The sequence below is a fragment of the Parambassis ranga genome, chromosome 14 (assembly GCF_900634625.1).
Source record: "Parambassis ranga chromosome 14, fParRan2.1, whole genome shotgun sequence".
Taxonomy (NCBI): Eukaryota; Metazoa; Chordata; class Actinopteri; family Ambassidae; genus Parambassis; species Parambassis ranga.
The window spans coordinates 13,322,984-13,350,938 of NC_041034.1; the positions used below are offsets into that span (position 1 = coordinate 13,322,984).

At 41.7% G+C, this 27,955-nt stretch overlaps 2 protein-coding genes across 2 annotated transcripts; one reads left to right on the forward strand and one right to left on the reverse strand.

Annotated features, from left to right (window-relative positions):
- Positions 1 to 521: 521 nt before the first annotated feature.
- Positions 522 to 1,463, forward strand: LOC114446548 (olfactory receptor 2A25-like). The gene has a single exon (XM_028422195.1). The coding sequence runs from the start codon at positions 522 to 524 to the stop codon at positions 1,461 to 1,463; it is 942 nt and encodes a 313-aa protein (XP_028277996.1).
- A 2,197-nt stretch (positions 1,464 to 3,660) lies between these two features.
- On the reverse strand, positions 3,661 to 26,940 carry LOC114445884 (connector enhancer of kinase suppressor of ras 2-like). The gene is made up of 22 exons (XM_028421193.1): positions 26,803 to 26,940; positions 23,302 to 23,465; positions 21,187 to 21,389; positions 20,352 to 20,457; positions 19,758 to 19,799; positions 19,550 to 19,669; positions 17,298 to 17,357; positions 17,117 to 17,185; positions 13,584 to 13,730; positions 12,006 to 12,139; positions 10,988 to 11,190; positions 10,724 to 10,813; positions 9,802 to 9,980; positions 9,680 to 9,728; positions 9,426 to 9,604; positions 9,260 to 9,333; positions 7,792 to 7,863; positions 7,523 to 7,590; positions 6,643 to 6,743; positions 6,085 to 6,568; positions 4,344 to 4,543; positions 3,661 to 4,266 (listed from the first exon to the last, which is right to left on the reverse strand). The coding sequence occupies exons 1-22, from the start codon at positions 26,864 to 26,866 to the stop codon at positions 4,219 to 4,221; spliced, it is 2,856 nt and encodes a 951-aa protein (XP_028276994.1). The 5' UTR covers positions 26,867 to 26,940; the 3' UTR covers positions 3,661 to 4,218.
- Between the last annotated feature and the right edge of the window lie 1,015 nt (positions 26,941 to 27,955).

Genomic DNA, 27,955 nt, shown 5'->3' on the forward strand with positions numbered 1-27,955 from the left:
GGCATGCAGGTTGTTTAGATGAAAGATAGCAGAAAAACTGCCTCTGCAGGCATGTTATTATAATAACACCTTTGTGCTGTTGTTTTGACACAAAGAAAACAGATTGACTGTAAATAAGCTTTTCAGCCTGATAAGAGGACTTTCTGTGGTGAATAAAACACACAAAAAAGTGTTGTGTTAGTAGATTAAGGCCTCGCTACATACACCTAAACATATGTCTAACAATAAAGTTCACAATTCTGATGACAATATCTCTGCCTTTTATGTGACTCTGCCCTATTTTACAATATTTTTTAAAATTATTATTTAAATGTAAGATATAATGAGAAATAAATGATAACATGTTTAATTGCACCTTAGAAAACACCTGTGACCTCTGAGACCTGGTGGGTAATTAAAGACTCATGACCTCATTTCACAGGAGAAGGAAAGTGTATATATATAACATTCTCAGTGCTGTAGTTGGATGCACGCAAAGTAATGACTTCATGCCATATGTTTTTTCATAGCTTTGTTGGAGCATGGGAAATGTGTCTGTGGTGACGTCCTTTTATCTGTCTGAATACTACGGAATGGAAAAACTGAAGCCACTGTACTTCTGCATGTTCCTGATCACATACATCATCATCATTGTTGAAAACCTTATAATAATTGGAGTGGTTTATCGTGAGAAATCACTGCATACCCCGATGTACGTGCTGCTGTGTAATTTAGCTGCCAATGAACTGTTTGGAAGTACTGTCTTGCTGCCAGCGTTGCTGATCAACATGCTGTCGCGCTCCTATGAGATATCTCTGTCATTTTGTCAGACGCAGGTCTTTGCTATACACACATATGCCTTTGCTGAATTCACAATTCTGGCGGTGATGAGTTATGATAGGTACGTTGCCATTTGTCATCCACTGTCGTACCATACAATCATGTCACAGAGAGTTGTCAAGCTTATTTTTCTGATGTGGCTTTATCCCATACTGGCTTTACTCATTGTTTTTATTTTCACTCTCCGGCTGTCGTTCTGTGGAAGGACCATAGAAAAGGTGTACTGTGTTAATTACTTATTGGTAAAACTTGCATGCACAAAAACATCCACTGAAAACATAATTGGACTGCTGTCTGTTGTTTTGTACACTCTTCCACAGATCATTATGATCTTCTATTCATATGTGCACATCCTGAGGATATGTGCCCTGTCGTTCAGCCAATCAAAGTTCAAAGCCCTCCGGACGTGCACTCCTCACCTGTTAGCAATAATTAACTACTGCATTGGGTGTTTTTTTGAAATAGCGCAAGGTCGTTTTGACAGTAGTCACCTGTCTTATCAGGCCAAGTTGTTTTTGTCTCTGTATTTTTTAATATTTCCACCCCTCCTTAACCCAGCTATCTATGGTTTGAGTATTCAGCTCATTAGAAAAAAACTCCTAAGATTTCTCAGCAGAAAAAGCAGGCAAGTACAAAAGATGTAGCATAGAAGTGAGATGTTAAAGAGCGTTCTGCACTGTGCTGTGGAAACACATGACATGTAGAATGCCCTTCCTCTCTGTGCTGTCTAATCACATTTGCTCATTTACTAAAAAAAAGGCCAGATTATCGAGTGCCGTGAACAACATCTGAGCTGAATTCATAGGAATCATATAAAAGGCATGTTGTTTCTACTATTTGGTTTGAATATAACACTAAGACTTGATGTGTGTTATGTTTGTCCTGCATGCACTCTTTTATTTATACACAAATCAGCTTGTAATTAATGACAAAGATACTTCTGTTTAATCATCTATTGTTTTATGTCTTTAAATAGAGTTTATATCATGAATAATGTAACTGTAGTGCAGTGTTTTGGAGTTAAATACACAATTCTTGTCTGTAATCTAATTTAATAAAGCATGCATAATCTAGCCTGGAGGATTTTTTTTTTCTTATTCTATAAATGACTGGGATGAGGAAGCTTTCATTTGTAAAATGCGGGAGAAACATGTATGGAAAGTATTCAGACCGCCTTAAATGTTTCACTTTTTGTTATACTGCAGCCATTTGCTAAAATCATTTAAGTTCATGTTTTTCCTCATTAATATTCACACAGCACCCCATATTGACAGAAATTGTTGACATTTTTGCAGTGTTATTAAAAAAGAAAAAGTGAAATATGACATGGTCCTAAGTATTCAGAGGCTTTGCTGTGACACTGATATATTGAACTCAGCTGCGTAAATTTCTTCTGATACAGATTCTACACCTTCATTTGAGTCCAGCTGTGTTTGATGATACTGATTGGACTTGATTAGGAGCCACACACCTGTCTATATAAGACCTTACAGCTCACAGTGCATGTTAGAGCACATGAGGATCATGAGGTCAATACATTTGTTATAATAATGTATGTATTGCTGCCTGTTATTAGGTGGCCTTTTTTCCTTTAACTTTTGAAACTAAACATTTTATTCACTAGTTGCTGTTCAAACAAGACACATTGTGCAGAGTGTGTGCTGTGGATTTGTTGTTTTATCATTTATTTGTTTGAGACTGAGAAGATCTTCTGTTGTCCTGTCATTATATTTGTATTGTAGGACTGCAGCATTTCAACCTGTGGCATTTGCAGGTCACTGTCATTAGTTTTCACTAAATACACAGTATGTACAATATGAAAATCCCTCGTAAATAAGGAATTAGTTTTCTGCTGTATTATAATAAAAACACACAGTGGTGGATGCTTCACTATCAAACTAACTGTTAAATAATCTAACTGTAAACTAACTGTAAATCATGATCAATCAATGATTTATAAAAAAGAACATTATAGTTGAGGCTTAGGCCTCTGAAGCTGCATACAGAGCTGTTGCAACTCTGTTGTTAAAAAGCCTGTGCCTAGTAAACAGGAGATACTGGTTTCAAATCCCAGACTTTTCCTTCAGCAGATTCTGCTTTGCCTCTGGACACAGCACACTGCCAAAGGCCATGCAGGCCAAGTCTGCCTATGAGCAGTATGTCAGGGGTTAAACTCCAAGCCCTATTGGGCCCTTAAAGCTGCATCCTCTGTGTCATGGCTGGCTCTGAAAAATCAGGAATTCCACTGCAAATAAAACACTTCTTCTTCATCCGTGTTCCAATACCATACTTTATTTAATAATAAAAAAACAAAAGTAAAGCAGCTACAATGTGGCACAGATGTGCAATGTGAGTCGGTTTCAAATAGCATGGTAATGTGTTTTAGTTTTACAAAGCATGCTTGTACATTGAACACTTATAATAAATACACCTATTCCTCTTTTTTAAATGGTTAACACTTCCAAATAAAATCAGATTTCTGGCTCAGTTTGTATAAGAATAATTAAAAATACACTGCGGTATTTGAGTGTGTGTGATGCGTGTGTGGGTGTCAGTCTGTAGGGGGAGGATATTCTCCTGGATCACATAGAAATACAAAACTCTTTTACCAACAATCAGGTAGACAGCATGCATACAAAAATAGACAACTATTCTGATCATTCCTTTTTAATTTACAATACTATTTCATTATTGCCAAGCGTTATATTTCTGTGCCTCTGTTTGGAGGAAAAACAGAGCTTGTCATCTATATCTTCTTCTCATCACTTTTGGAAAAGTACAGTGTACATTCACTATCACTGAGGCACAGCACTTGATGTACAATTTTTATAAGTACCCCAAAGCATTGTGTGGTCACTGTTGTTGTATTATTAAATATATATATATATATGTATATGTATATATATATGTATGTATATCCTTAAGACCCTGTACACTCATAGAACAAATGTACCCATGAATCAAACACACATGCATAACAAAACGTTGTGTACATCCAAAATGCTTATAATAAGCTCTGTACACAACTCCAGCATAAAACGATTCAACAGAAGCGGAGGAGGCGGCCATGCACGTGAGAGGTGAGTTTAAAAGCTCTCTGAGAAAATCTTTGACACGGACACAAAGTGCTTATTTGCCAGGAACCCTGTGAGTCTTAAAGTTATTTTATCAATCCAGTCACCCCCTTTTCTTCACCTGTTATCAGAGCTCCCATCTGAAAGAGACAGAGACAGAGGCAAAGAGGGACCCCCAAGTCTTTGTGTTCCTGCATTGGGAGTGATGTTTAAGGAGCAGTAGAGTAGAGGAGCGGGTGGCAGGTACAAGGTATTTTCTGGTGCCTTTTTCTTTTTTACCTTCAGCAGCAAGAGGCAAGAGGTGATACGTTCGACGCACAACGGGTTACCCTAAAAAACCTAATGACCGATTGGTGTCTTGAAGAGGGACATTCTGCAAGACAGATTTGATTAGTAATCGGCAAATAAAACACATACAGATGAAATAAATGTTTAGATATGTGGGTATACCTTCAGTGAGCTATGAAGGATCCGCAGGCGGTGGAGCTTGTCATTTAGCAGAGGGTCATTAACTCTACGGACAAATGAGCGCTTATACTCCAGGCGGCTGGCTGATCTGTGGTCTGCAGAGGTAGACAGACTGGTCTGCTCCAAAGCCCGGTACAGATCCACCAGAGAGTCTGTCTGCATCCTGCAGTCTCGTCCATGACCTGGGAAGATAGATCAGCAACCATTAATAAAGACTTTGACCTATTATTTACATTAAAAACAAGTTTAAAATAAAAAAGCTCCCAAGAACAAACACACTTCAGAAACTTTACCAAAACTATTTTTGCAGTGTCTCTGTCAGCACACAGCCTCCCTCTGCCCACACATATTACACACAAGCCCAGTATGAGATCATGGCAGAGCTGGAGCTAACAAGTGGCCAGTGAACAGACTCAAAACAACCCTCTCAGTTACAAGAACATTTTTCTGGAAAGAATGTTGCTGCAGAGTTTTCCAAATACTTGCTGTGAGCATCACAAATCAAAATACATTCATTCCTGAAGATATTTTGGGAATTTCTGTACAATCAATGGATGTAACAGTGAAGTCACATCATACTTAACACGAGGGTCCATTTTTCTAGCTTTAAAGATAAGGTGATCTTTAAATACTTTATTATAAGGCTAAAGAAAAAATAAGTCAGAGCTCAAGTTTTAAAATTTTATTTTGACTGACATTTTTTTGTATTAAATGCAGTCAGGAAACTGTGTCTCTTGTTTACAGATACTGCCCTCTGTTGGCATTACTCTAACACTACAATGCTCTGCTTCTGTTACTTGTCCCTTTTGTAGCAGGGTGCTGCACTCTGAAGCTTTGGGGCTGTGCTTTGAAATGTATCATGTTTTGTTTGCCGCCTGCTTTGTGTCTCTCTCTCATCTTCACGGGAAGTGGTGGAGAAAACCAACGGCAGAGCAATAGATAAATGAGGACAAGAAGAGAGGAGGACCCTCAGGCGTGTTTCTTTATCCTGTTCAGAATTCAACATTAACATGGACTGAAAGGATTCCTCCTCGCTTCACCATCCAAACACTGCCCAGAGGCATGACGACATCTCGATCGGGCGAGGGAGAGAGAATGAATGAGTGTGTGTGAGTGAAAGAGAGAAAGAGAGAGAGACGGAAAGAGTGGACTGCCAAGATAAATCAGTATCAAATAAGACACTAAATTTCATCTCACTTAGACAACTGCCCTGGAGGTGGTGGAGGGACGGCAAATGGGCTGACTTCAAATCCAATCCAATAAAGCAATAATAGCGAGTATTCAACCTCTGACATTTGCGGGCTCTGACTGCCTGTTAGCAGCTTAAATAAAATAAATGCAGACAAATAGGCACTCCTGCTCAAGCCTATATGCAGATGAAACGCCTGATCTGCACGGAGCAGTGTGTGATTCCTTCAACATCTCTAAAGGTCTGCTGCAACTTTCCCCTCCTCCACAACACTGTCAGATTAGCTTCATCAGCCTTTAATAGTGTGACTGGGGTTTGTGGGAAGCACGTCATGCCGTCAGCCCGTTAACACTAAATACCACTGTTTCATTTTCTGCCAAACACATGTGAATAAATCAGGAATAAAATTCGTTATATCAAATTATAATTTCAATATTCCTATTTCATAATCTATCAAATTAAAACATGTATGCAATATAGGGTTGCAAAGGCATTTTAAATTAATACAAAACAGAAAGCTGTAAAGTGTGGCACCTGTGTCTCTGGTCCGGTCCAGCTGATAGTGCTGGGGTTCTGTCTGGTCTGAGGCAGCAGCAGTGGCAGCCAGGATAGCGTGGAGCCCGCTGTCCCGTGGCAGCGTGAAGCTGCGGGGTTTCCCTCCCGCCTCTGAATCGATACTGGCCCTGAGGGGCAGAGGCAGGGCTCTGTACTGTTCTTGCAGCAGGCTGCGCTGTGCGGGCAGAGTGGACTGCCTGCGGTACTCCATCGCCAGTTGGTCTCTGTCCTCAGACAGCAGGGGTTCCTCCACCGGGAATGTCTGGAGGTAGTGCATCCTTGTGTTGCTCTCCATCTGATCCTGCCACGAGTTTCGGTGGCTGCTTGTCTTAGGACCCGGGGAGACGCCATTGTTGCTATTGCTTTCCTGAGGCTCGGTGCGGAACTCCTCATGAGAGGATCGAGACTGGAACGTATCAGAAGAGGAGAAATGGCCACGTTTTGGTTCCAGGTAGGGACTCACCTAAATCCAAAGAGATTAGTGAAAAAAAGAAGTGTGCCCCACAGGGTGATATCTCTTTAGGGTGTCATACTCACTGAGGATGCTCTGGGATAGGTGTCATAAGGTGGTGGTGGACTGTCCTGTTTGGGCATTGGGGGCATCTCCACGTCATCATGGTCACTCTCACTCCAATAATCTGTCATGAACCCACAGACTGTCATGTTGATATACAAGAATCTTTAAACATAACATATAATGAAAAATCATACAGTTTCCTGACTGAACTGCTTCATCAGATCAGAAAAGTCTAATTCTCTGTTTCTAATCTGTGTCGATGTGGTGTAGGTGTGATGTAGAAGGCCAGGTCTGCTGTTGAGAGTGAGTGTGAAGAAGGATGAATGTAAGATGTAAGATGTGAGAACTTCCTGTTAAGTGTTCTAGAGGTGTTATAGATCTAATTTAGATGCTCGTCTATGAAGGAAGGACCCCCCTCTACATAAAAGCAGTGACAAAACCTGCTCTTGCCGCCCACCTACGCAAGGTTTCTACGTAGGCTCCTCTAAATAGCATCAAGGGCCAGTTACATGACTTCCTATCCAGGCAAAGGGATGTGAACATAACAAGCTCGACATTTTGTCCCGAAAAATGAATTCAGGACATCAAAAAACATTTCATTTGCTAAAATATATCTGACATAATAACATTTTGTCACGTACCAGACACTTATGTGTCAATCATTTTTCAGTAAACATTAAGGTGCTAATAGGCAGGTTTGTTCTGTTGTATGGGTGTTAAAGATGTGGACGCTGGAGCTGTGATAGCAAATGACTGCGTGAACCCATAACAGCAAATCTCGCCAAGTGAAGTCTAACTATGTTTCCTCAAACCAGAAGTAACAGCATGTCCCAGTGCTCAGTGTTAAGAGCTTTATATAACGGTTGAAGTAATGTTTGCAGAGACGATGACTAATCTCACCTTGGTCCTGGCGCATTTTCTCCTGCTCAGAGTAGCCTGCCACCGCCATACTGAGACGACTCAGCCACCTGTGGGGGAGAGCAGCAGTCATGACAGACAGCAGTTTGACACCCAATAAAACATCTTCTGCTAGTGTGAGTGTGTGTGTGTGTGTGTGTATGTGTGTGTGTTCCCCAGTTAGACCAATTATCTTCTAGAACTGGACAGTCCAGTATTGGGACTCCAGGATTGGAGTTTGCAACGTGGCTATCAAAACCTCACTGACTCACCGAGACATGTCGTCTACATTCTCCGCAGCAAAGTAGAAAGTTTTTATCTTCGGATGGCAAGCCTTGAAAGCACTGAAAGAAAAGTGATAGAATGATATGTGAGCAAAAGAACAGAGACATCACACAGCACACATTAACATATTGTAGTGACCTGGGGTGGGTGTCCTCCCGAGCCCTCAACTGCCTGCCAGTTATGCTCGTGCGCAGGATTTCTAAGATGTGCACGCGCAGTGATTGGACAGGCAGAGAGGGGGAGGGCTGCCGGTGGAATTGTGGGTGTTGTGGTTCGTTTTAGAGAAGAGAGATAGACTGCTCTGTTGTTGTTGTTGCCATTCACACGTGGCTTACCAGTTTTTTTTTAGCAGTTGTTCGCCATTCTGCTGGAGCTAAATAAAGAGCCCTTTCTTTACAATATAAATACATACTGCCAAGTTATGCATGATCATACTTGCAGATAGTCAAAAAGCAAAACTCTGCATCCTGGATTGTGGATGAATTGCTTAATATGAGTCTCAGTAGCATAGTAATGACAGGTACACAAAAAGACAGTACTAATAACTTTTAATTTAAAAATTGACAAGGCCGTGCTTTAATTTCTGTTACATTTAAAGCTACAGCACAGAATTGTTGCGTTTGACTAAGCTTACAAGAGACCAAGGAAAATCATCATCGGTCCACTTAGATTATGCTTCAGCCCACAGGGTTGAGTAAACTTAAGAGATATTACAATGAATGTGAATTTATGCTAGCTAGCTCACATGGATTATCACTGCAGCATTGGAGAGTGCTGCAGAAACAGAAATACTGGGGAAATACATAAATGTTGCCTTTCTCTGTATTTGACATTTTGAACATCAGCCTGGGACTTCGGAGCCAGCAGTGTTATGTACTTCAGCCTTAGTTGCTGGCATTGATTGCACTTTTTTTTTAACACAGAAATCCTTCCTCTGGACACAGAGCTCTGTTTGATCAGGGATGTCAGATGAATTTTCTCTGCATTTTTCTTTTTCCTCTGTAGCTATGGTTATCTGCCTCTTCCTAACAATGTTACTGGTGTGTCACAGTGGGAATGTTACCACAGACACCAGTTTTAAAACTGCAAAATAGAGCTCTACCTGCTTCAGAGAGACATTCACTTATATATCAGTTTCATATACAACAGTTGTTAGTTCAAAAGTATAAAGAGAATTATTAAACCATAAAAAAATCATATCTGTCAGCTGTAATTTCACATTCAGGCATCTATGGTAGAGCAAGGAGAGGCAGTCATCATAACAACCCTGCAGCAGACATTTCATCTGCCAGAAAACAATCTGCGCAAGATTACCAGTCAACCATACTGCTGTACATTTGTGGGATAGTATCTTAGAATGAGACATAAACTCTCTTCTCATTGCTTCATAAATTATATTCTAAAAATATCTTTTGTCTAATACTCAGGCAAAATGAAATGAAAATGAGCACTCACAACTTCCTTCTGCATTCAGTGGCCCGATCAATCTTGAACTCCGGGAGGCTGACAAAGCCCTCTGCCTTCTCATCCTGATACAAGAATGTAAAAGACAGTTAGATCAAAGTCCCACCTAATGTCTCGATGGAGTCAGTCTATCTTTGATGGAAAACCTCATACTCACCTCTTCATTCATGTACCAGTACAGGCACGTGTCTTTCAGGATGAACCAGTACTTCTTCCACTTCTGTGAAAAATAGGTTTTTGCATCCTTCTTTTTCCACAGCCAGCCCTGACAGTCTCCCTGACCCAGGTCCCTGCAGGAAATCCGCCGCTTGCTGATTGCAGACATGGGACTTCCAGCTGCAGAGAGCAGAGAAGGGGGTCCCTTCTGAAAACATCTGCCCACATCTGGGTTTCACAACAAAATGCACTCACCTTTACTCTTCTTCTTTGACCTTGACAGCAAAGAGGATCTCTCAAATACCTGCAAACACACAAAAAAAATGAGAACCTGCAGATGATCACACCATGCAGGTGTTCTGACATACAGCACTGACATGATACAAGGATGCAGAGTCAGAGCTGGATGTGGACAGGGAGACAGCTGGGACCAGTGTGTAATGGGTGGGGCTGGCTCCTCGCTCAGTCTTCCTCCTGTTCTGACTCAGACTGCGTCCAAGTAGGAAGTCCTCGCCAGGGCCTTTGTCTTCACTCGCAAAACGGAGGAGGGAGTTTTCTGCGGGGACAGAAGCAAACACATTACTGAACACTAATCATTAAACACACACTGAATCGCCTGCAACAATGCTGATCAAACTCCATAATCTTCTGACCAGTCTGTCACCGGTGATCAGTGCAGTCTGACGCAACAAAAGACTTCTAGAGCAATATTTGACAAACATCTACAGAGGAAGCTGTAGTCAGGCAGGAAGCCCTCACCCTCAAAACTTCCAAATACTGTCTCTTGTAGATAAATATAGCAGCATCACTTTTTTTCTAAAAAACCCAAAGGAGCAAACATATCTGCACCATCCCCAGAGGAAACAAACACATCACTCAAGTCTTTTCTTTGAAACTGAAATAAAGCAATTCAGTCTCCGCCCACTCCATTTACCACCTAGCTCAACAGTCACCAACAAAATCTCAGGAAAAGATATTTATACAGTTGCCAAAGCAACAGTGTACTTTTTATATCCATACGGAGCAGAGCTACAAGCGAGAAGGAGGGAAGCAGGGAGAGAGGGATGAAGGGAAAAAAGGAGCAGTGATAGATTATGAACATATGGAGGAGATTCAGGCAGGAACTGATATCCAGCATGTTATCAGTTTTGACAGGCCAGCTCATCCTTCTATGTTTTGGCTCTGAGATCTGAGAGGGTGAGGATATTATAAGATATCCACCCACCCACTCACCTCAGCTCTCTCTGTCCCTCTCTGCCTCCCTTTCTTTTCCTCCCGTTCCCACCGCCTCCCACTCACCTCTCCTGCTCTCTCTCTTCAGCTTGGCCACGTCTTCGTTGTCTCCCACCCAGTTGTACTCCACCGGCATCGAGATGGGCCTAAGCCTGCCTGGTGCAAAGAAAGCAGAGGGAGCGTCAATATCACACAGCTGCCCACACGCAAACACACACACATACATCAAACGGCTGCAGACATTTCAAAGACGTACAGACGTCACATTTGCAGCGGCTCTGAATCCTCTCGATTATAGCAGCGTATCTTCAGATGAGGCAGAGGTCTTACCATAAGTGGGAGTGCTCCCCCTGCGGACCGATGACACCTCTTGGTTCTGGTCATACTCGTAACAGTACAATATAGCATCCTCCTCCACCAGAGGAAATCGCTGCCGACACTCCTGGTCCAGGTAGGAGTTTGGTGACTCAGATCCCTCGGCGACATGGACGTCTGATTGAGGATCATCATCTGGCAGATTCCCCTTATCATCTCTGTGGCAACAGAATTTTATCATTTAAAGACTAACACGAGAGAAAAGGAGCATCGGCACCATAGCTCTGGAGAATGCAAAGTATGAGTCACTGTACTTTGTTTAAATCGGAATAGAGATCACTTTGATTTAGTCTGCATTATGCAGTTTAAAGTAGTCAGTGGTCCAAGTTAATAAGCAAACAACAAGAGTGAGGATCAGTCATTTTACACATGCACATAATACTAATTACTTCGATTCAATAATGTATAAATCTACTAAAATGTACACAAGCCCCCCAACTGTGCTAAATGCTGAAAATATTTTTGAACTTTTGGTTAATGCAATACGCTCCATTAACTATGCATTTTCTGTTTTCAGAGGGTTACAAAAACCCAAATTGTATGCACTTTTTTTCATGTATTTGTATCTCATCATGTTTAACTGTGGAAAATGAAGGACTGAGGAAAAATGGTCTTGACATCTTTTCTGCTAGTAAAAAAAGCACCCTAAGAGAGACTCTGGGTTCAGTCTACTTTAGATAGCACCATTGTGTGAATGCCACATTATATTACTCACTTTATGTTGCCCAACAGAATGTTTTTACATCTGCGGTGAAATACATTTTTTAAGGAACCCTCCCAACAATGCTATAATGCAGATTATGACCAGTATATAAAAAAAAGCCCGGTCCACCCATGGAGACATTCCTCCACAGTGCTGTTAGCAGGCAAAATCTCTACAGGGTGTCTTTAATGTTTGGCTAAATTTAATTCAATTTATTGACCTAAACCATGTGTGATATTTTATGTGTTGGTTGCGCAGGCTTCTGTTCACCTGGGGGTGTACGGCTCAGCCGGAGGAGGGGGGATGAAGAGGTCCTGCAGGGCGCAGCTACTCCTCCTGGATGGAGTGCTTAAAGTGCTGGTGGGTGTAGCGACACTGCTGCTGGGGCTCTGAGGGAAGATTGGCTGTGTGTGAGCGAGTGTATGTGTGAACATGTGTGAAAGACGGAGAGACAGCCAGACAGAGACAGAGAGAGAGAGAGAGAGAGACACAGAGAGAGAGAGGGAAACAGTTACATGGATTGACACAATGAAAATTTGGAGTTCACAGCAGCCGGGGACCGATCGTTCTGTTCTGACTGTGCCGCCGAGCTTCTCGACCGTGAAATGAGCAGTGTTCTGTATGTTTCTGATGCTCCAGTTCTAACTGGTGCACAGGAGAAGGCAGGTCGGTGTGCAGCCTAGTCATTCAGGTCAAGAAAAATCTGGTCATAGCCTACATAGTCTCATAGTCCGCTTTTACTAAGAGGAAATACATTGTTCCTGATAAATAGAGATAGGTTTTACCACCACTAGAGAATCACAAAGGAGCTGCAAAGTCATCAACCTAACTAGAATAGTCAGAAAAACATAATCCAATCCAAGATGCATGTTTAGCAGTGATAAAGCAGACTTCTGAAAAAGCCTTTTCGACAATAGAATACTAATTAGACATTACTCAACTATGCTAATATGCTGTGTAGCTCACAGCTGACCAGCATCAGTGAAGCATAATTGGATTCTCTGTGTGCTCCATTATAAGTCCGTTATATTAGTCAGACTTCCTGCAGGGCTTCCACACCACAGTGAGCTACTCAACAGTCTACCTTCACATTCGTCATTTTAGTCACATCTCTTATGTATCGGAAAAATTACATGTTCTGTGTTCATTTTTCTCCTCAATTTTTTTTGTCCTTAAAAATGCCAGCAGGAGAGCAAAATTCGATTTAGGTAGAGAAGAAGAATGTGAGGACGTGAAGGTGGGGGGAGGCTGAGCCGGACCAAGCTTCAGGGCCTCAGGGGGGAGAAAACATTTTCTCTGGAATGGGACTCAAAGAAAGGCTGGACTACTTTAATACACATCCCTCTCATTTCCCTCCCCATTCTGGCTCAGGCGCACGATCCTAATAATGTAATTGGTTTGGCTGAAGTAGGACAACAGATGCCACTTAGGGCTGAAATGTCAACTTTCGAATGAAGGATGCTAGAAGCAATTAATCACAAGAGTAACTCTTTAAGTATTTAGCATTTATTGTATTGTGTATTCTGAAAATGTAATATTTAGAAAACGTGTTGTGTTACTGTTGTAGTAATACTGTGATGCCACTACAACACAGTGAAATCCTGTCTAAAACAATCTCGCTGCTAAGCTAATACTTGTTTCAGGGCACTTGCATGCTATTAGAAAATCTCTGTGTCATCCAGTTAATTTTTGACATTTTCGAGCTGATTCTTGCGTCCAAAGTCTGCCGTCATTCGTTCACTATGACTGAGGACAAGCATTTAGAGATGAACACTTAAAGAACATAAATATTCAGACAGAAATGGGATGAAATGATATGTCAATGGAGCATAAAAGCAGCCGTCATACTTGCAGAGCTAGTGGTTTCCATCTCATGTTTTTGAGCAGAGCGGGGGTTGATGTGAGCGTGCTCTGTGGGCGTTTCTTCAGCGTCAGGGTGACACCTGCAGGGTCCCCACGCAACAAGTTCACCAGGTTCTTTAGCTGCCAGCCCACCTAGCAAACAAGAACAGCATGAGGAGGGTTTCCTCGGTGCACACAGGCGGCTCCGTGAGTCAGAAAACAGACAGAATACTCTGAACTGATGCAGGGATTTAAGCGCAGCATGAACTGAACTCAAACCTGGCAGAGACAAAAACCTTGACCAGGATCCACGACAAGACCTTGACATATCGACAGATATCACTGGGTGATGAGTATCTCTTGTCCATATAGTTATCTACAATAACTTCCAGGTAACCAAGGTGACAGTTTGCAGCATCTTGACATTTCCTTGGATTTGATGTGAAGCGGGTTCACCGCATGTCAGCGGGGGATCTCATCATTTCTGAGGCAGATTTTCCAACAATCTGTAAGGATGGATGAGACTTACAAAGGCCAACTGCTCTGATCTCATGAGACAGCTATGGGAGAAAATCAAGACAATTTGATGTGGGAGGTTGACGAGAGGAGTGCCCATCTATCAGGACAACAAGAAGGAGCAGTTCAGGGAAGCCACCCAGGAATGTGGATTTGACCCCATCCAATACCTTATTCACCTGATGAGGCATCTTCAACTATCACCTTTTACTCCTGGTGGTCAGTGGCAGTGCTTACTGTCTTCCCTATAGGCCATAAACTTGTCAATCACTCAACATAATTGTAACATAACTAATACAGGTGGATCCTGTATTACGATAACTGTAGCACAGCCTGCAGTCTCTGAGGTTCATGCTGATGAGTGTACAAACACAAAGTCGATGCCAGAGGGCATCTCGAACACCTCCTGTCCTGTCGCGCTGAGGCGTGACGTTGTGAACAGCTGCATGTCTTGTAAAAACTCTTTAACCCACTTTTAATGACATTTGGCACAAACAACATCCTGCCCAGAGAAACACTGTCTGCTGCTGAACCAAATATGCCAGGTCCAGTCTGGGGAGAAAAATCCTCTCCTGCTCAGTGGACTGCACTGAATTTCTGTACATGTCCTGTAATCCAAGCAGCCTAAGCAACATTTTTCTTTCTTTCTTTTTTGACCTGGCAATCACTTTGTATTCCAACTAATTTTTTTTACCTTGACAGCAACAAAACAAAATTCCTTACACAGATTTATAGATTACAAAGCTCATTTTATTCTATAATAAAAAGATTTTCATCCGAGTAGTCAAAAAAATGTGTTGATTAAAAGCCTATTGAATGGTCAGCCAGCTGAAACCTCAAGACTCTGGTCACTTCTTTTTGTTTCATCTGGTAAAGCTTCTTACTGATCTGTACGTAGTGACGTTCATGTGTTTTAAGCATCCTACATGTACTGGCCATTCTTGCACCACACAATCGTTGTGGCCTAGAGATATTTATTTCTCAACACCAGCTAGTGGGCTCCACGTTCATAGGATGTTTGGTTGATGTAGCTTATCAGCTAAAGTAAAATAGATCCTCAAATCAAGTGATCTTTGGTCTGCCTCGGTGGTCGTCTGCTCCCAGCTGCCTTAATTATAAATATCTCAACTATTTGAAGCATGTCCTCTTCTTCCCTTGGTGGTGTGTTTTTAAACCTCAAGGTTTAGTTTTGAAAAGTTATTCTTTTTGGTTTGTTGTCTTCCTGCAAGTAGAGGGCTTGTTTGGACATTCATAAACAATCAGCCATCAGAAATTTGCTCCATGTCACAATAAATTACACGTACTAACAGTACTGAAGCTGTTTATGGCTGTCTTTATGAGTGACAGTGCACTTTTGGATCAGCAGACATGTCAGCTGTGCTTACATATTGCCATCGCCTACTTAAGCTGTCAAACTCACTCAGGCGCTGCTCATTCGGCAAAGAGCCGCAGCAGCAGGACATCTTTCAGTCAGCACTGCTTCTCCAGCATCCATCTGACAACACCTGGATCCCAGCACTATACAATAAGTAAGTCATGTTGTCCAACATTAGATGAAAAGATGAAAAGGACAGATGTCAATCGTACAAATGAATACATAATGAACATACATGTATCATAAATCTTGGCTCCTTTCTGAGCATCCACAGCCGACTGAACCACCATTAGTGTTATTACTTACAGCATGCTAAACAATCTCTGCACCGACACCTCCCAGGCTCTCACTTTAAACTCTGTACGCTTCAATGACATGAAAGAGTCCTGACACCCAAATCAACTCTGTTTTTCTACTTATTCTCTGTAAAAATGGCTGCATTCTGTGGGTGAGGTGACTGACTGAAATGATCCTGACTTGAGCTGTGTAATTATCATACGTCTTGCTGTTGCACACACACAAGTAGCAATTATTTTAAACAAAGGGTGCTATTTTTAAAATCTGCACCACAGGAAGTTTTCATTCCTTTCATTTGCACAGAATTTATAACATTATGCTATACACATCAGAAGCAGGACCCTTATGCAGTCATGTCTCACTGACAGAAATCAATGAAAAGATGCTTATTTTGGCTGATTAGCACTCAGGTTTAAAGCTCTGCGCAGCTTAGGATAGTGATATGTCACCAACCACCAATGTTAATTTAGGAAGAATGAAGAGAAACACCTCAGGTTTGAGCCTAGATAACAAGTATAATTGCTTGTCACTCCAAATCCTTCTCGCAATTTGCAAGATGTTTCACAAGTACCTTGAATCAAATCGAATCAAATAAATTAAGTACAAACATAAGTGTGTGTAAGTGTATATTTAGAAAATCTATTTATTATCTAACCTTAAGGAAAAAAAGAACATCTTCAAACCAATGTGTAACTTTGTGCATGCTTTAAATGTTATCATCTATTTAAAGGTTGTTGTCATTCCCCTATGAACAGGCTAGTAAGCAGTTTCTAGTAAGCACTCTCTTGGGGTAGTAGTAGCTTCAATAGGTGCGATAACCTAATAAAAGGAAGCATCCAGGAGACACACATTGGAGCAGGTGAGGGTGGTATGTTGTTCACTGATCATGCTACTAGCTAGAGAAGCCATAATTACAGCACAACAACAGATAACTGTCATCCAACGGGCTGAGATCACCTGACACCGCAGGCGCCTTGAAAGGATCCTACAACTGACCCTGCTATAACCGAGGTGACACATCCATCCAGAGCAATGTCCATATAAAGTACACACAGCAGACGCATGCTGCCAGTGACTAAGACAATAACATTTGTGTTGCGGTGGTTTCACTGAACAACAGATGCGTATAAAAGGAGTGTGTGCAAAGGAATGGCATCCATACACACAATCTGTGCCAGGGATTTCTTTGTGTACAAAACAAGTATGTAGGAATTAAACAGACATTTGCATAAACAAACTGCAAATGCAAATGAAAAACGCACATAAGAAAACATCATATGCAAATTCAGACAGCAAACATAAAGACACATAAATAATAAGAAGGGCTGAGAAAAAAAAATGTTGATCTTACCACAGTCTGGTGATTGACCTGAATGACTTCGTCTCCAGCATGGATTTTCTTACAACGGTCAGCCAGGGACTGATACACACAGAGACACACAGATTGCTGTGACATAAGTACAGGCAGCACAACTAGCTCTAAGTACACTTCAAGTGAATGAGAAGTGAAGATCCACAAAGCTTGTACTCACTCCTTCTGTCGTCCCGGTGATAACGTGTAAACCATCATATGTTGATTTGATGTACATGCCCTGTGGGAATGAATATAAGTGAATACAACAAATTAATAATAAACAGCTCAGACACACCACACAGCCATTTGCAACGCAGACCTGACTCATTAGACATTTGCATTTGTTGCAAGTAACTTCAATGCAAAATCATTTGTTTTAATCTGCTCAGTGTAAAAATAAGAAGAAATGTGGTTTTATCACAATTATTTTTATCAGCGTAGAAAGACCGAAGAGCTCTGACAAATTCATAAATAAGGACAGTGACATTCAAACAGACCACATGGCTGTATTTTTCAGATGTACCTGACACTGTCTGAATTCATGTCATGTAGTGAGAGCCACTCAAGTCTTCCTCCAAGCAGATTAAATCAAATATGGAGGATTATTTATCTGCAAATACTGATGGTCCGTAGCAGAAAGAGCTTTTTCACTAAAAGGGGTCGAAAGTGCTTAACAGCCAAACATCACAAAAATACACACCACCAGATTCACACACAGATATGCATGAGTACACATGCATAACTATGTGTCACACACACACACACACACATAGAAGCAGCATGCCAGTCTTCAAGACGAGTGGAGGAGGTTTATTTATAGGCCACTTGGCCCACTGTTATGTTCAGGTTTTTACTGAACAGATGAGAGACCTTCCATGCCCAGTGCTAGCATTTGTGTGTGTGTGTGGGGGGGGCTTTTATTGTGGCCCCAAGCTGCGAGCGTGTGTCTGAGTATAGGTCAGCGCGAAGATGGAGTCCAACAAAGTGCTGAGGGTTATACAGTGTAGGCAAAAGCAATTGCCTCCATCTTTAAGTAAGTGTGCATACTTTTGTTAGTTATTGCACCACAAAATTTAGCCCTTTGTATTTGACTCATTTCATCATGGCCAACATGTTTTTCATGTTTCATGTTTCATTATATCAGCTGACTCACATGCCCACCAGCTCAGCAAAACCCAGTTTTGGGACAGTGTGCTCCATAAAAAGAGGACAGTGAAGCAGCACACAGCGATCATGAGCAACCCACAGTATTCCTGCTGCTTTCACAAGTGAAATTAACTCCTGGTAACAAGGACAGGGATGTTTCTGTTGATTTTGTAATGCATTTTTTTCCCACGCTTAGAGCACATCAAATTCACCTGCATCTTGCTGAGGATGAAATTGAAGTTTCAGAGATGGATACGATAAGACCAAATATGTGGATTTTTTTTTGTAATGTGGGTCAGCCAACCCTGCAACAATGACTACAAACAGTGTGTTTTTTTCCCCACTGTTAGTATTGTGACAGAGCAGCTGAATTAACTTTAGCTGCAGTGAGTGAGCGACATGCTGCAAGATGCCGTATCTGAATCAAAGAGACTGTGCTGTCAGAAGTCATGCTGTCTGTTAGGTTTCACCATCATACTGCATTAACAGTAGCAGTTGTGAGTTCTTCCTGTGTTCATTGGAAAACAATGTAACATCCTGGTGTTTAATGAAATGTATACAGGAAGCTGCCTTGTGCGCAGGTGTGTAGTGAAGTGTGCGTCTTACAGATTGCGTTCGGTCCACAGCAGCTGTTCAGCATGTGACTGGATGATTGACTCGTTTCTCAAAATGTCAGACTTCATTGTTATTATGAGCTCATTAGCTACACAGCTAGCTTTGAGTAACCTTTTTATTTACAGGCTCCTAAATTATGCACACGCAGCAAGGCCATAAGAGGGAATGTGTGGTTAAATATGAAGACTTTATGTCTTAATTTAATACATGGAAGTCATCATAAGGAAACAATCAATATGTCAAATGCCTTTTTGACAGGTATGCTCACACATGCATGCCACACTCTTAGAAGGCAACTATTTTATTTAATATTGTAAGTATAAAAATGATGATTATGCCTGTTTATCCAGGAATATTTAATGTTACAGAGAAAATTTGGAAGATTTCAGGGACTTACTACATCAGAAATAAGAAACAATATTGCTTCACATTAGAGGACATGGAGAGTTTTGAGGGTTTTCAGTAAAATTAAGTTACCAGAGAAAATTATATTATCACAACATATTATTTCATTTTGTCAAATTTTTACAACTAAGCCCTTCAGCGAGTTAGTTCCCCTTTAGGATAAATGTGACACATATGAATGACACATTATATGTTGATGTGTGCAGAGGACTTCGACCATACTAAACAGGATGACCCAGTATGTCTGAGTGGGAGAGGTCTTACCAAGCCTTCAGTGGATTTTATGTTGGCGAGCTGCACCACTTCCAAATGTGCCGACTGGGACACCATCGGATCCGAGGACAGAGAGATAATGTGCTCACACACCCCTGACAGGGTTTTACACTGGAAGGGGCACATTAAATACAGATTTAGTATGTGCACATGACATCATTTTTCTTTCAGTCCTTTTGGTACAATGTCAGCAACTCACCACATGCAGGATTTTGTTTTCCGTTTCATACACGGAGCAGTCCTGGGGAACATTCAGAGAGAGCACTGTTACCTCAGGAGAATTTGTCAAAATGCATTTATTATTGGCATTTCTGCTGTAGGTGGATATAAGCAAAAAAAAAAAAACCAGAGCAGCTTGGCACCTATAACCCCCAACACTCCCACACAGGCATGCACAAACACAAAACAAATGAATCACCAATGCGGAGGCACGTCTCTCTCTCCCTCTCTCTCTGCCAGTCTTCCTCTCTCTCAGCCTTTCACCCTCTCTCACTCCCACCTTTAATTTCTTCCCACTTTAATTTTTTTTCTCTTAACACCATATTAACATTATCCTCTATAAAGACACCATTAACTATCTCCGTCTCATAATTACTGATGTTTCGGCTATAGAGGACCTTGAAAGACAAATAATCTCTATTTTCTAATGATTGATTGTTGATATGCTGATTGATATTTCCCTTATGTCTGATCAACATTACTCGAATTTCAGACAGCTGTTGTCTACAAATATTTGTACGAGACATGCAGAATATATGCAGAAGTACATATAATTAATTCTTAATTCAGGTACCTGTTGTACAATTGTAGTGAGCTCGAGACACAGCTGGATCACGTTGCTTCTGGTCACTGAGTAATCTGCCACGGCAGCAAATGGAGACCTAAAAAAGAAGGAGCACCTGGAATGAACCATTAGATCATTCTTAATCTGAGACTAAATCATTGGTCAAATTTATGTACAGCCTTCTAATATATATATATATATATATATATATATATATATATATATATATATATATATATAATGTATGCTTTTGTAAGCAAATATGCAAATGACTTTATTTGAACTAGAAGAAATGCTTTAATTTAAATGCTGTCTGCTATAAGGGAGAAAGAAAGAAATCACTTTTTTATTTCTGTTGCCCGTCGTCAGCTTTGAACTTCCAAATTCATCACGGAGACGCACTCGCTGGCACAATCCCACAGAGAAAACAGGGGATGAAGCGACATATAAATAGACTTTCTCTGTGTGTTTTTTGGCCACCCTGTCAAAGTCGACTTATATAATGCCTTTACTCATCTTTTCTTGTCAGCTGATTGGTCATGGACAGAAAAAAAAACAAAGCTCTCTGTATCTGGTAAAATAAATAAATAAATAAGTAAATAAATAAAAGCCTGAATCTCCCAAACAACAAGAAGCAGGATGTGTAAGGCTGTTTGATTTTCTTTTTGAAGAAGGGGTTACAGACGCAGATGGTTTTCAACCAAAAATATGTGAAAATGCAAACAATCATGTCATGTGTGCATATTTTATCTAATGTAAGGGGTGAATTAAATAAAACACTGTTTGTATGGATGGCCTTGGTGTGTGTGTGTGGATATGAGGAGCTCCTCTTTGCAAATCTCACCTGTCCAGCCACGCCAGGAGGCTTTTGGCAGCAGCAATGAGGTCCACCACAGACGTAAGAAAGTCATTAGGGAGCTTGCGGGTGGCCCTGCCGTCATACTGGCCGCTACGCCGCCTTCCTGTGATGAAGTTCTGCAAGTTCTTTGCAGACGCGCTGAGCTTATGAGAGAGCGTCTTCAGATTCTCTGTCTCCAGCCCGTAATTCTAGAGGAGAGAGGAAAGTAAACTCATTCTGTTTGACCAGTGTGGGACTGTTTGTTTGCACTCTGATGCAATCCAAGAATTTCTCCAGACTGGAAAAACAATTGTCATCTCTTCACCACCATGTGGATAAAGAAGACCATGAGAAGGCCAGCCCACCCTTGTTGCACAACAGACATGCTGTACATATGAGAAACATGTGAGAAACCAGCTGTCACTTTGCATGATTAGAGATCGCAGCACACTCATTGCCTCTGCGCCATACTGCACGTGCAGGCCCGTGGGCGTCTATCACGCCAGTGTTTCTTAGGAGGGGAGAGCGCAGCAGGAGGGCCACTAATCATATTTAATACAGCAGCGCCCGAGAGACTTAAACCCAAATCCCAGTTATGTAAGAAGCTTTGGGGTGGAAGCAGGGCCCCCCGTGCGGCGATGCAGGATGAGAGGACTTTAGATTCAGATTGCATCTGTGCCCTCAGTCCACTAAATCTCCATCTAGTGTCTGCGAGGTTAACACATATCCATCTCTACTTCCATTCCAGACTCCGTCCTTCAACTTCTGATTTAACCATCTGAACCACGTTTCCTTTGATTTCCATTCAGTCTAATTCAAGTACAAACTGAAATTGAATGCTGTCGTTTTTATAAGATTTGTTGATAGTCAGACAATCTAAGCGAATATGAAAGATGTAAAACTGAAGGATCGGGTTCAGCTGGTCAAACAGCTACAGGTGGATGACAGGGTTCTTTATATTCACTGGTTAAATAACTTGTACCCTTAGTTAATTTGAGCAAAAATAAAAAATAATAGTCTCATAGCAGTATGGATTTTTTTTTGGTACAGTTGGTTGCATAATACAAGCAGTTAACTTATTTTATGCCATTTTACCAAACAAGTACCAAACAATCAACTAGCTATTTGCTAAAACATTCTGCAGAAGTTACATCAATTTTGTGTTAAGTGCTTCCATTTACAAAAATCCTAAACCAATAAATAAGAACAAACTATTCTACTGATACTGACACTGTAAATTATGTGTTTTTCCATATACTGTAGCCTTTAACAATAAAATAATATGTAACATTTCTGCTCTGTTTGTATTTGAAAGTTGCTTCATTACTTAGAGATTCTGCTGAATAATGAACACTGTCTTCTTCACCTTGGGAAAAATACACCCAAATTTAATTTCATTCATTCTGCTGTGTGTGTCTGAGCAGCTCACACAGGCCCTCCAGAGAGCAGACTCATCTCTCTGTGGGGTTATTCTGTAGCGCGCTCCAGATAACTTTATTCCACATTACCCTCTCCCATGTTACAAAGCACTTCCATCAGGTGCTACAGGGTGAAGAGGCTCTCCTGACTGGAAGTTAAATTGCTGTTGTTTTCTCTTATATTGATACCTGACTCAGAAGGTAACACAGGTCACTGCAGTTAAGCATGGAGAGCATTACAAGCTGAACAACTTCAGCTACGTCCGAACAGCAGCCCTTCATGCTGACAGACACACAACTGAGCAGAAATCACTTCAAGATGAGGCAGTAATCCATGTCAGCACAAATGACAGTTGTAAGATTTGCCTGTGGTGGATATTTTGGCCAGATTACTAACTCTGGTAGATTTACTGTAATGTTTAAAAAAAATAGAGCTCAAGGCAACACACACTGACTCATCCTTGAGATGACTGGCAGTGTTAACTGATTAACAGACTTATGGATGATAACTTTAGGCAGAAATACAGCTGAAATCTTACAAACTGTCCAAAGACTCAGTTTATCCATTGATTTTTTTTTTTAAATATTTGATTAGCTAAGGAGGCTCCAAATGTTCCACAGAAACCTCATGGCTCTGCGGCGTATGACTGTTTGAAGTGACAGTGAGAGTAGTGGGAAGCCGGTATGTGAAGTTTGGACTCACCAGAGCGCAGAGCAGATCCACAGCCTCCAGTATGAGCTCCTGATGGCCAATCCGGGACACTCCCAAATCCTCCAGCTCCTGGTGGGTGATACGCAGGAGTTGGTCCCCCCCTACTTTCTCCTTCTCAAAGGTCTTGATGTACTGCTGCAGGCAGTCGTCCAAGCCTGAGGGAAGCACACAGAACAACAGAAGAACTTTCAGTACAGCCGAAGCTCAGAGGCTGTGTTTAATTTTCTGATTTGCATTACATGTTGTAATCAGGCTGGATGTCCGTGCCAGAATCTGTAAGGTGTCAGCACAGGTTGTATTTTGTTGTGTGAAACGGTAAGACAGGAAATCTGACACATTCCCCCTCATCAACAGTCCTGAGCTGCAGTACATCAGCTTCGGACTGCTGAGGGCTTTTAACTAAAAAAATAATGCATCTGTGCTCAGCCTGCTTTCTGCGTTTCGCCGCTGCAGCAGGTGTTGAGTCTTGTGGAGAAACAGTTGATGAAGCACGGCAGACTAAAACAATTCCACACCTCAACAATCGTCTCATTCAATTACACCATGACTTTAGTGAAACTCTGATGCATGCATCGTGATGCTTAACACAAAAAAATCAAGATGTAAAATCACAGAAACCAGAAACACGTGACACAGAATTAAACAAAATGTGGTGATGGTTGTAGCATTAGCTCTATTTTAGCTGCAGGAAATTATATGCATACATAATGACAGCAGTTTTTCGTATGTAAATTCTGACGTGACAATATCGATGATTTATTGTATAGAAACAGAAAAGTGTAGCTGTGCTCTGTTATCCTTTCACCAACAGAGACGGGGTGGGGGGGGAGATGCTTTGTATGGCTGTTTCTATACACAAGATCTGTTTACATCTTCTCTGTCCCCCTTTTTTTCCTTTCACAAACACACTGTCAACTTTGCACATCTTGTCTTTTCATCGCTGTGGACCAATCATACACATGTGACTCAATGCTGAGGCTGAACCTGATCAGGCATTCACATCGGGTTTAGCTGGCAGCTAAACGGAGGAGAGGAAACATAAGGACTTTCATGGTTTTGCATACCATTTAAAGGCTTAACTAATCAGCCTCTTCACCAAGTTAATTGAGTCTCATTATGTCAATGAAGTATTCCCCGTGTTGCCATAGAAACCACGAAAACTAAATTTTGGCAGGGCTTCTTTCCCTGACCGCGGGACAAAATGTAGAAATAAGTGAAGGGACGACATGATATTTTTCAAAGTGGATAGCAACATGAGACATCAGGCTGATGTGGCTAATCTGCTGACTATATTATCAGTAATTAAAAAACTCCCATAGGGTTTTACATTGTTAAATGACACTAGGAATCTTTTTACGGTGCTCTTTTGATAGTGTTGTATAATTGAGTATTACTGCTAGAGTGTCACATCAAAGAGTGACATAAAAAACAGAACATGAATAAATGGTAAAGCCGCCATATTATGTTGCCGTGTAATAGAAATCCCTTCTAGATGGAGTTTAACTCATTGATTGCACTAAAAGCAATCTAAACTATATCAGCTTTTCTAATCATGTTTCATGTGTGGCTCAGATTATTAAGAATCACAGCCTGACATCCAGTAATATACCCGTAATTTAAGGGAAAGGAGCTATAATTTGTGTTACTCTGAATTGTCACAAAAGGAGAGTTACTGTGTGCGCACTAAAGCATGAAACTTCACAAACACTGTCAGGAGGAGAACAGAGTCAGACCTGAATATCAAACTACACAGATGAAACAGACATGTTTGCACAGATTCCTCTCACTTGGTATGTCAAGAACAAATTTTCAGTCAAAGCTGGAATTCTTTGCTCTTTTGTGGCGAGAGAGCTCTCCTTTAAAGCGGCTTTGTCACAGCTGGGAATGGAGCGTCTAGCTGCACACAAAACACTTAACGGGGGCAGTGGAGGCAGAGGGACTGTGGGAAGGTCACGGGGTGCCCCTATTTGGCCTCCAGTGACATCACGGAGCTGTATGCTAATAATGGAACCTGTGAATGCTAACGACGAAAATGCTGCCAGTCCTTCAGGGGTTGGTGGAGAATGGATGTGAGACAAGAATGAACTCTATCCCCCTCCCCTTCGCTCCATCCCTCTGCCTCCCTGTGTGTCTCCCTGTGCCACTCTGCCCCTCACTTTAAATTACCATTACTGGGCTCTCGGCATAGGAACTGTCGCTGCTCCACTTATCAGATGTGGGACACTGAGGAGTCCTCTAACATATCCAATCTCCACTTCTCGCCACATTTATCACTTGGGTTTATTTACAGATCTTAGCTCTCATGTGAATTGCTGTGGTCTTTCTGTCTGTATAAACGCCCCTATAGCTCAGTTTAAAAGGCAACATCAGATCAGCGTGTACAAGGAAAGGTCTGATGCTTGCAATCATAACGAGGCAGGATAAAACACCTGCAGGCTTAGAATGCTCATAAATATGTGTGTGTGTGTGTGTGTGTGTGTGTTGAGGCGAAGACGTATGGATGTATATGTTACTGCAGCCTGACACGTGAGCACGTGGGCTTGGCTAAACAACACTGAAACAATCACACAGCACTAAAAGAAAAACACACAGTCACATTACATCATCCTGCTGAATTCAACATTTCAATAGAACTTTGTAAAGCAAACAGAGAAAAGGCAGCAGAACTAAAAGGGGAAATCTGCCCAGAAATGCTGTTTTAAGTAAATCTGCACAGCATTTACAGATCTTTGGAGACTGAATAAACAGCCATGTTTTCTCAAAGGAGCCTCTGACAAATCTTGTGAAGGATCAATTAAGTGTTTATCTAACTTCTCCATTAATCACAGCTTGGCTGTATGGGTTCAATACCAGGATTATTCAGCAGGAGGTTCCACAAAAAAATGAGATGATGCTCTGATCTACACTAAAGTGGTCTTATGTCTAAGTCCACCTTAGTCCATTAAATCCCTAAATCCTGTGACTTCCTAATGACTTTTGAGCCCCTGTGGGTTCACATGTCTTACAGATGGTTCTGATAGTGTGATGCCTATGACAGCTGTTGTTTAATTATTGTGCGCATTTGATCATTTTTCCACATATACTGGCCCCCAGATGCAGTGAGAAGGGTAATCATCTGTGTGTAACTGCTGGATCTCTGCTGCTTCCCCACCTCCTGCGAGGCAGCCCTGCGTTAACAATGACCACCGGAGGACACAATAGAGGTTTCTTTTTATCCGTTCTGAGCCAATGTGAATGCGTTAGGCTGTGGAGAACATCGCTGTCTGAAAGGGCAAGTCGTGCTTGGAAAATCGATCAAACGGTTTAAAGGTGTGATTAAAAGCCTTCAGAGGCTGCGTGCCGATGAGGCGAAACCCCGACCGAGGCTCAGCAGGTGTTTTTGTTCTCTTTGGGCATCTCGACTCTGAGATGCATTTGGACTCACAGTGCTACACCACAGCTATACGTTTGGTGTGGTATCACTTTGTCTATCTGACAATCAGGCGTGCCTACCTTGCATCCACTCAACCACTTGACTGGAGCTCCACTTGCTCACAGGCTCCATAATCAATGCCATGGTAGAAGTTTGTCTTCACGCGTCACAAAAGAAAAACACTCCCAACAACTCCTCACTGAGAGTTACGGTCAAATGAAAATACAACAAAAAACAAACAGTGACTCTGAATTCTCCTCTGCTGGAGGTTTACAAACAAACAGATGTAGGTCCAAAAAGGTCCAAAATGCCGCGGTGAGGAGCCAGAGCGCAGCCCAGAGGACTTGTGCACATTCCTGTGTCGCTCACTTGCTTGAAAGAGCTCGTTTACTTGTCATTCCTGTCAGACTCAGCGGCGGTGATGCTGGTGGGTCGCTCCTGCCCGACCCTTCTTCCAAAATACATCCCAGCACCATCCAGAGCAGAGAGCAGCGCGCAGACTGTTACTTCATAGCGGTGTCTGGAAAGGTTGGGTTCGCTCTGAGCATCCTCCCTCCTGTGCAGACATGGAGTCATAGCCCTCACAGCCCTCACTGAGCGAAGTGAGGGGCTGTATGAGGGGCGATTAATGCCACCAAGAGGCAGGAAGAGTGTGTGCCGGATACGTTGTAATGGGAATCATTGAATTCAGATTGTGGTGGATATTGATGGGAATTCGAGTTAAATTTGTCTGAGTGGTGGGATTTATTTGCACTATAGATTTAAAGCAGGGATAGAGAGGAGTCAGGAGTGGTGCTGGATTTTAAATGTTCACAAAACCAGCTTGACTGATCATCCAACCACTTACAACAGCACAGGGGAGCAATGGGGCATTAATATTTTTTCTCTCCTTAGTAATAATACAGATTGAAGATTTTAAGGGTTTTGCTTGTTTTCAGGCTTGTTTATGTGAACTGCAGTGCATCAAGCTGACATCAGTGCACCTTTATACCCATGACCTGCAGTAGAACCTCTAATATTCTGCCTCAGTCAAAGCCAACCAGGAGCACCACAACAATAATACAACACACCACACTGATGGCTTTATATTTACCATCTGTCTGTTTTCTTTCTCAGCACAAGCAGTTCAGTTCAACTTTGCACGACAGGCTGCACCGACGACTGAAAAAGGAGCGGCCCCATTTATTTTCCTGAATGCACTAACAGTACGTCACTGATGAATCCATTCAAAGC

Coding starts and splice junctions, on each gene's coding strand:
- LOC114446548 (XM_028422195.1), top strand. CDS start 522: ATGGGAAATGTGTCTGTGGTGACGTCCTTTTATCTGTCTGAATACTAC.
- LOC114445884 (XM_028421193.1), bottom strand. CDS start 26,866: ATGGCATTGATTATGGAGCCTGTGAGCAAGTGGAGCTCCAGTCAAGTG. Junction 12,140..13,583: donor GGAAACCACTAGCTCTGCAA/GTATGACGGCTG, acceptor GCTCACACACAG/CCAATCTTCCCTCAGAGCCC. Junction 9,981..10,723: donor GAAGAGAGAGAGCAGGAGAG/GTGAGTGGGAGG, acceptor CTGTCCCCGCAG/AAAACTCCCTCCTCCGTTTT.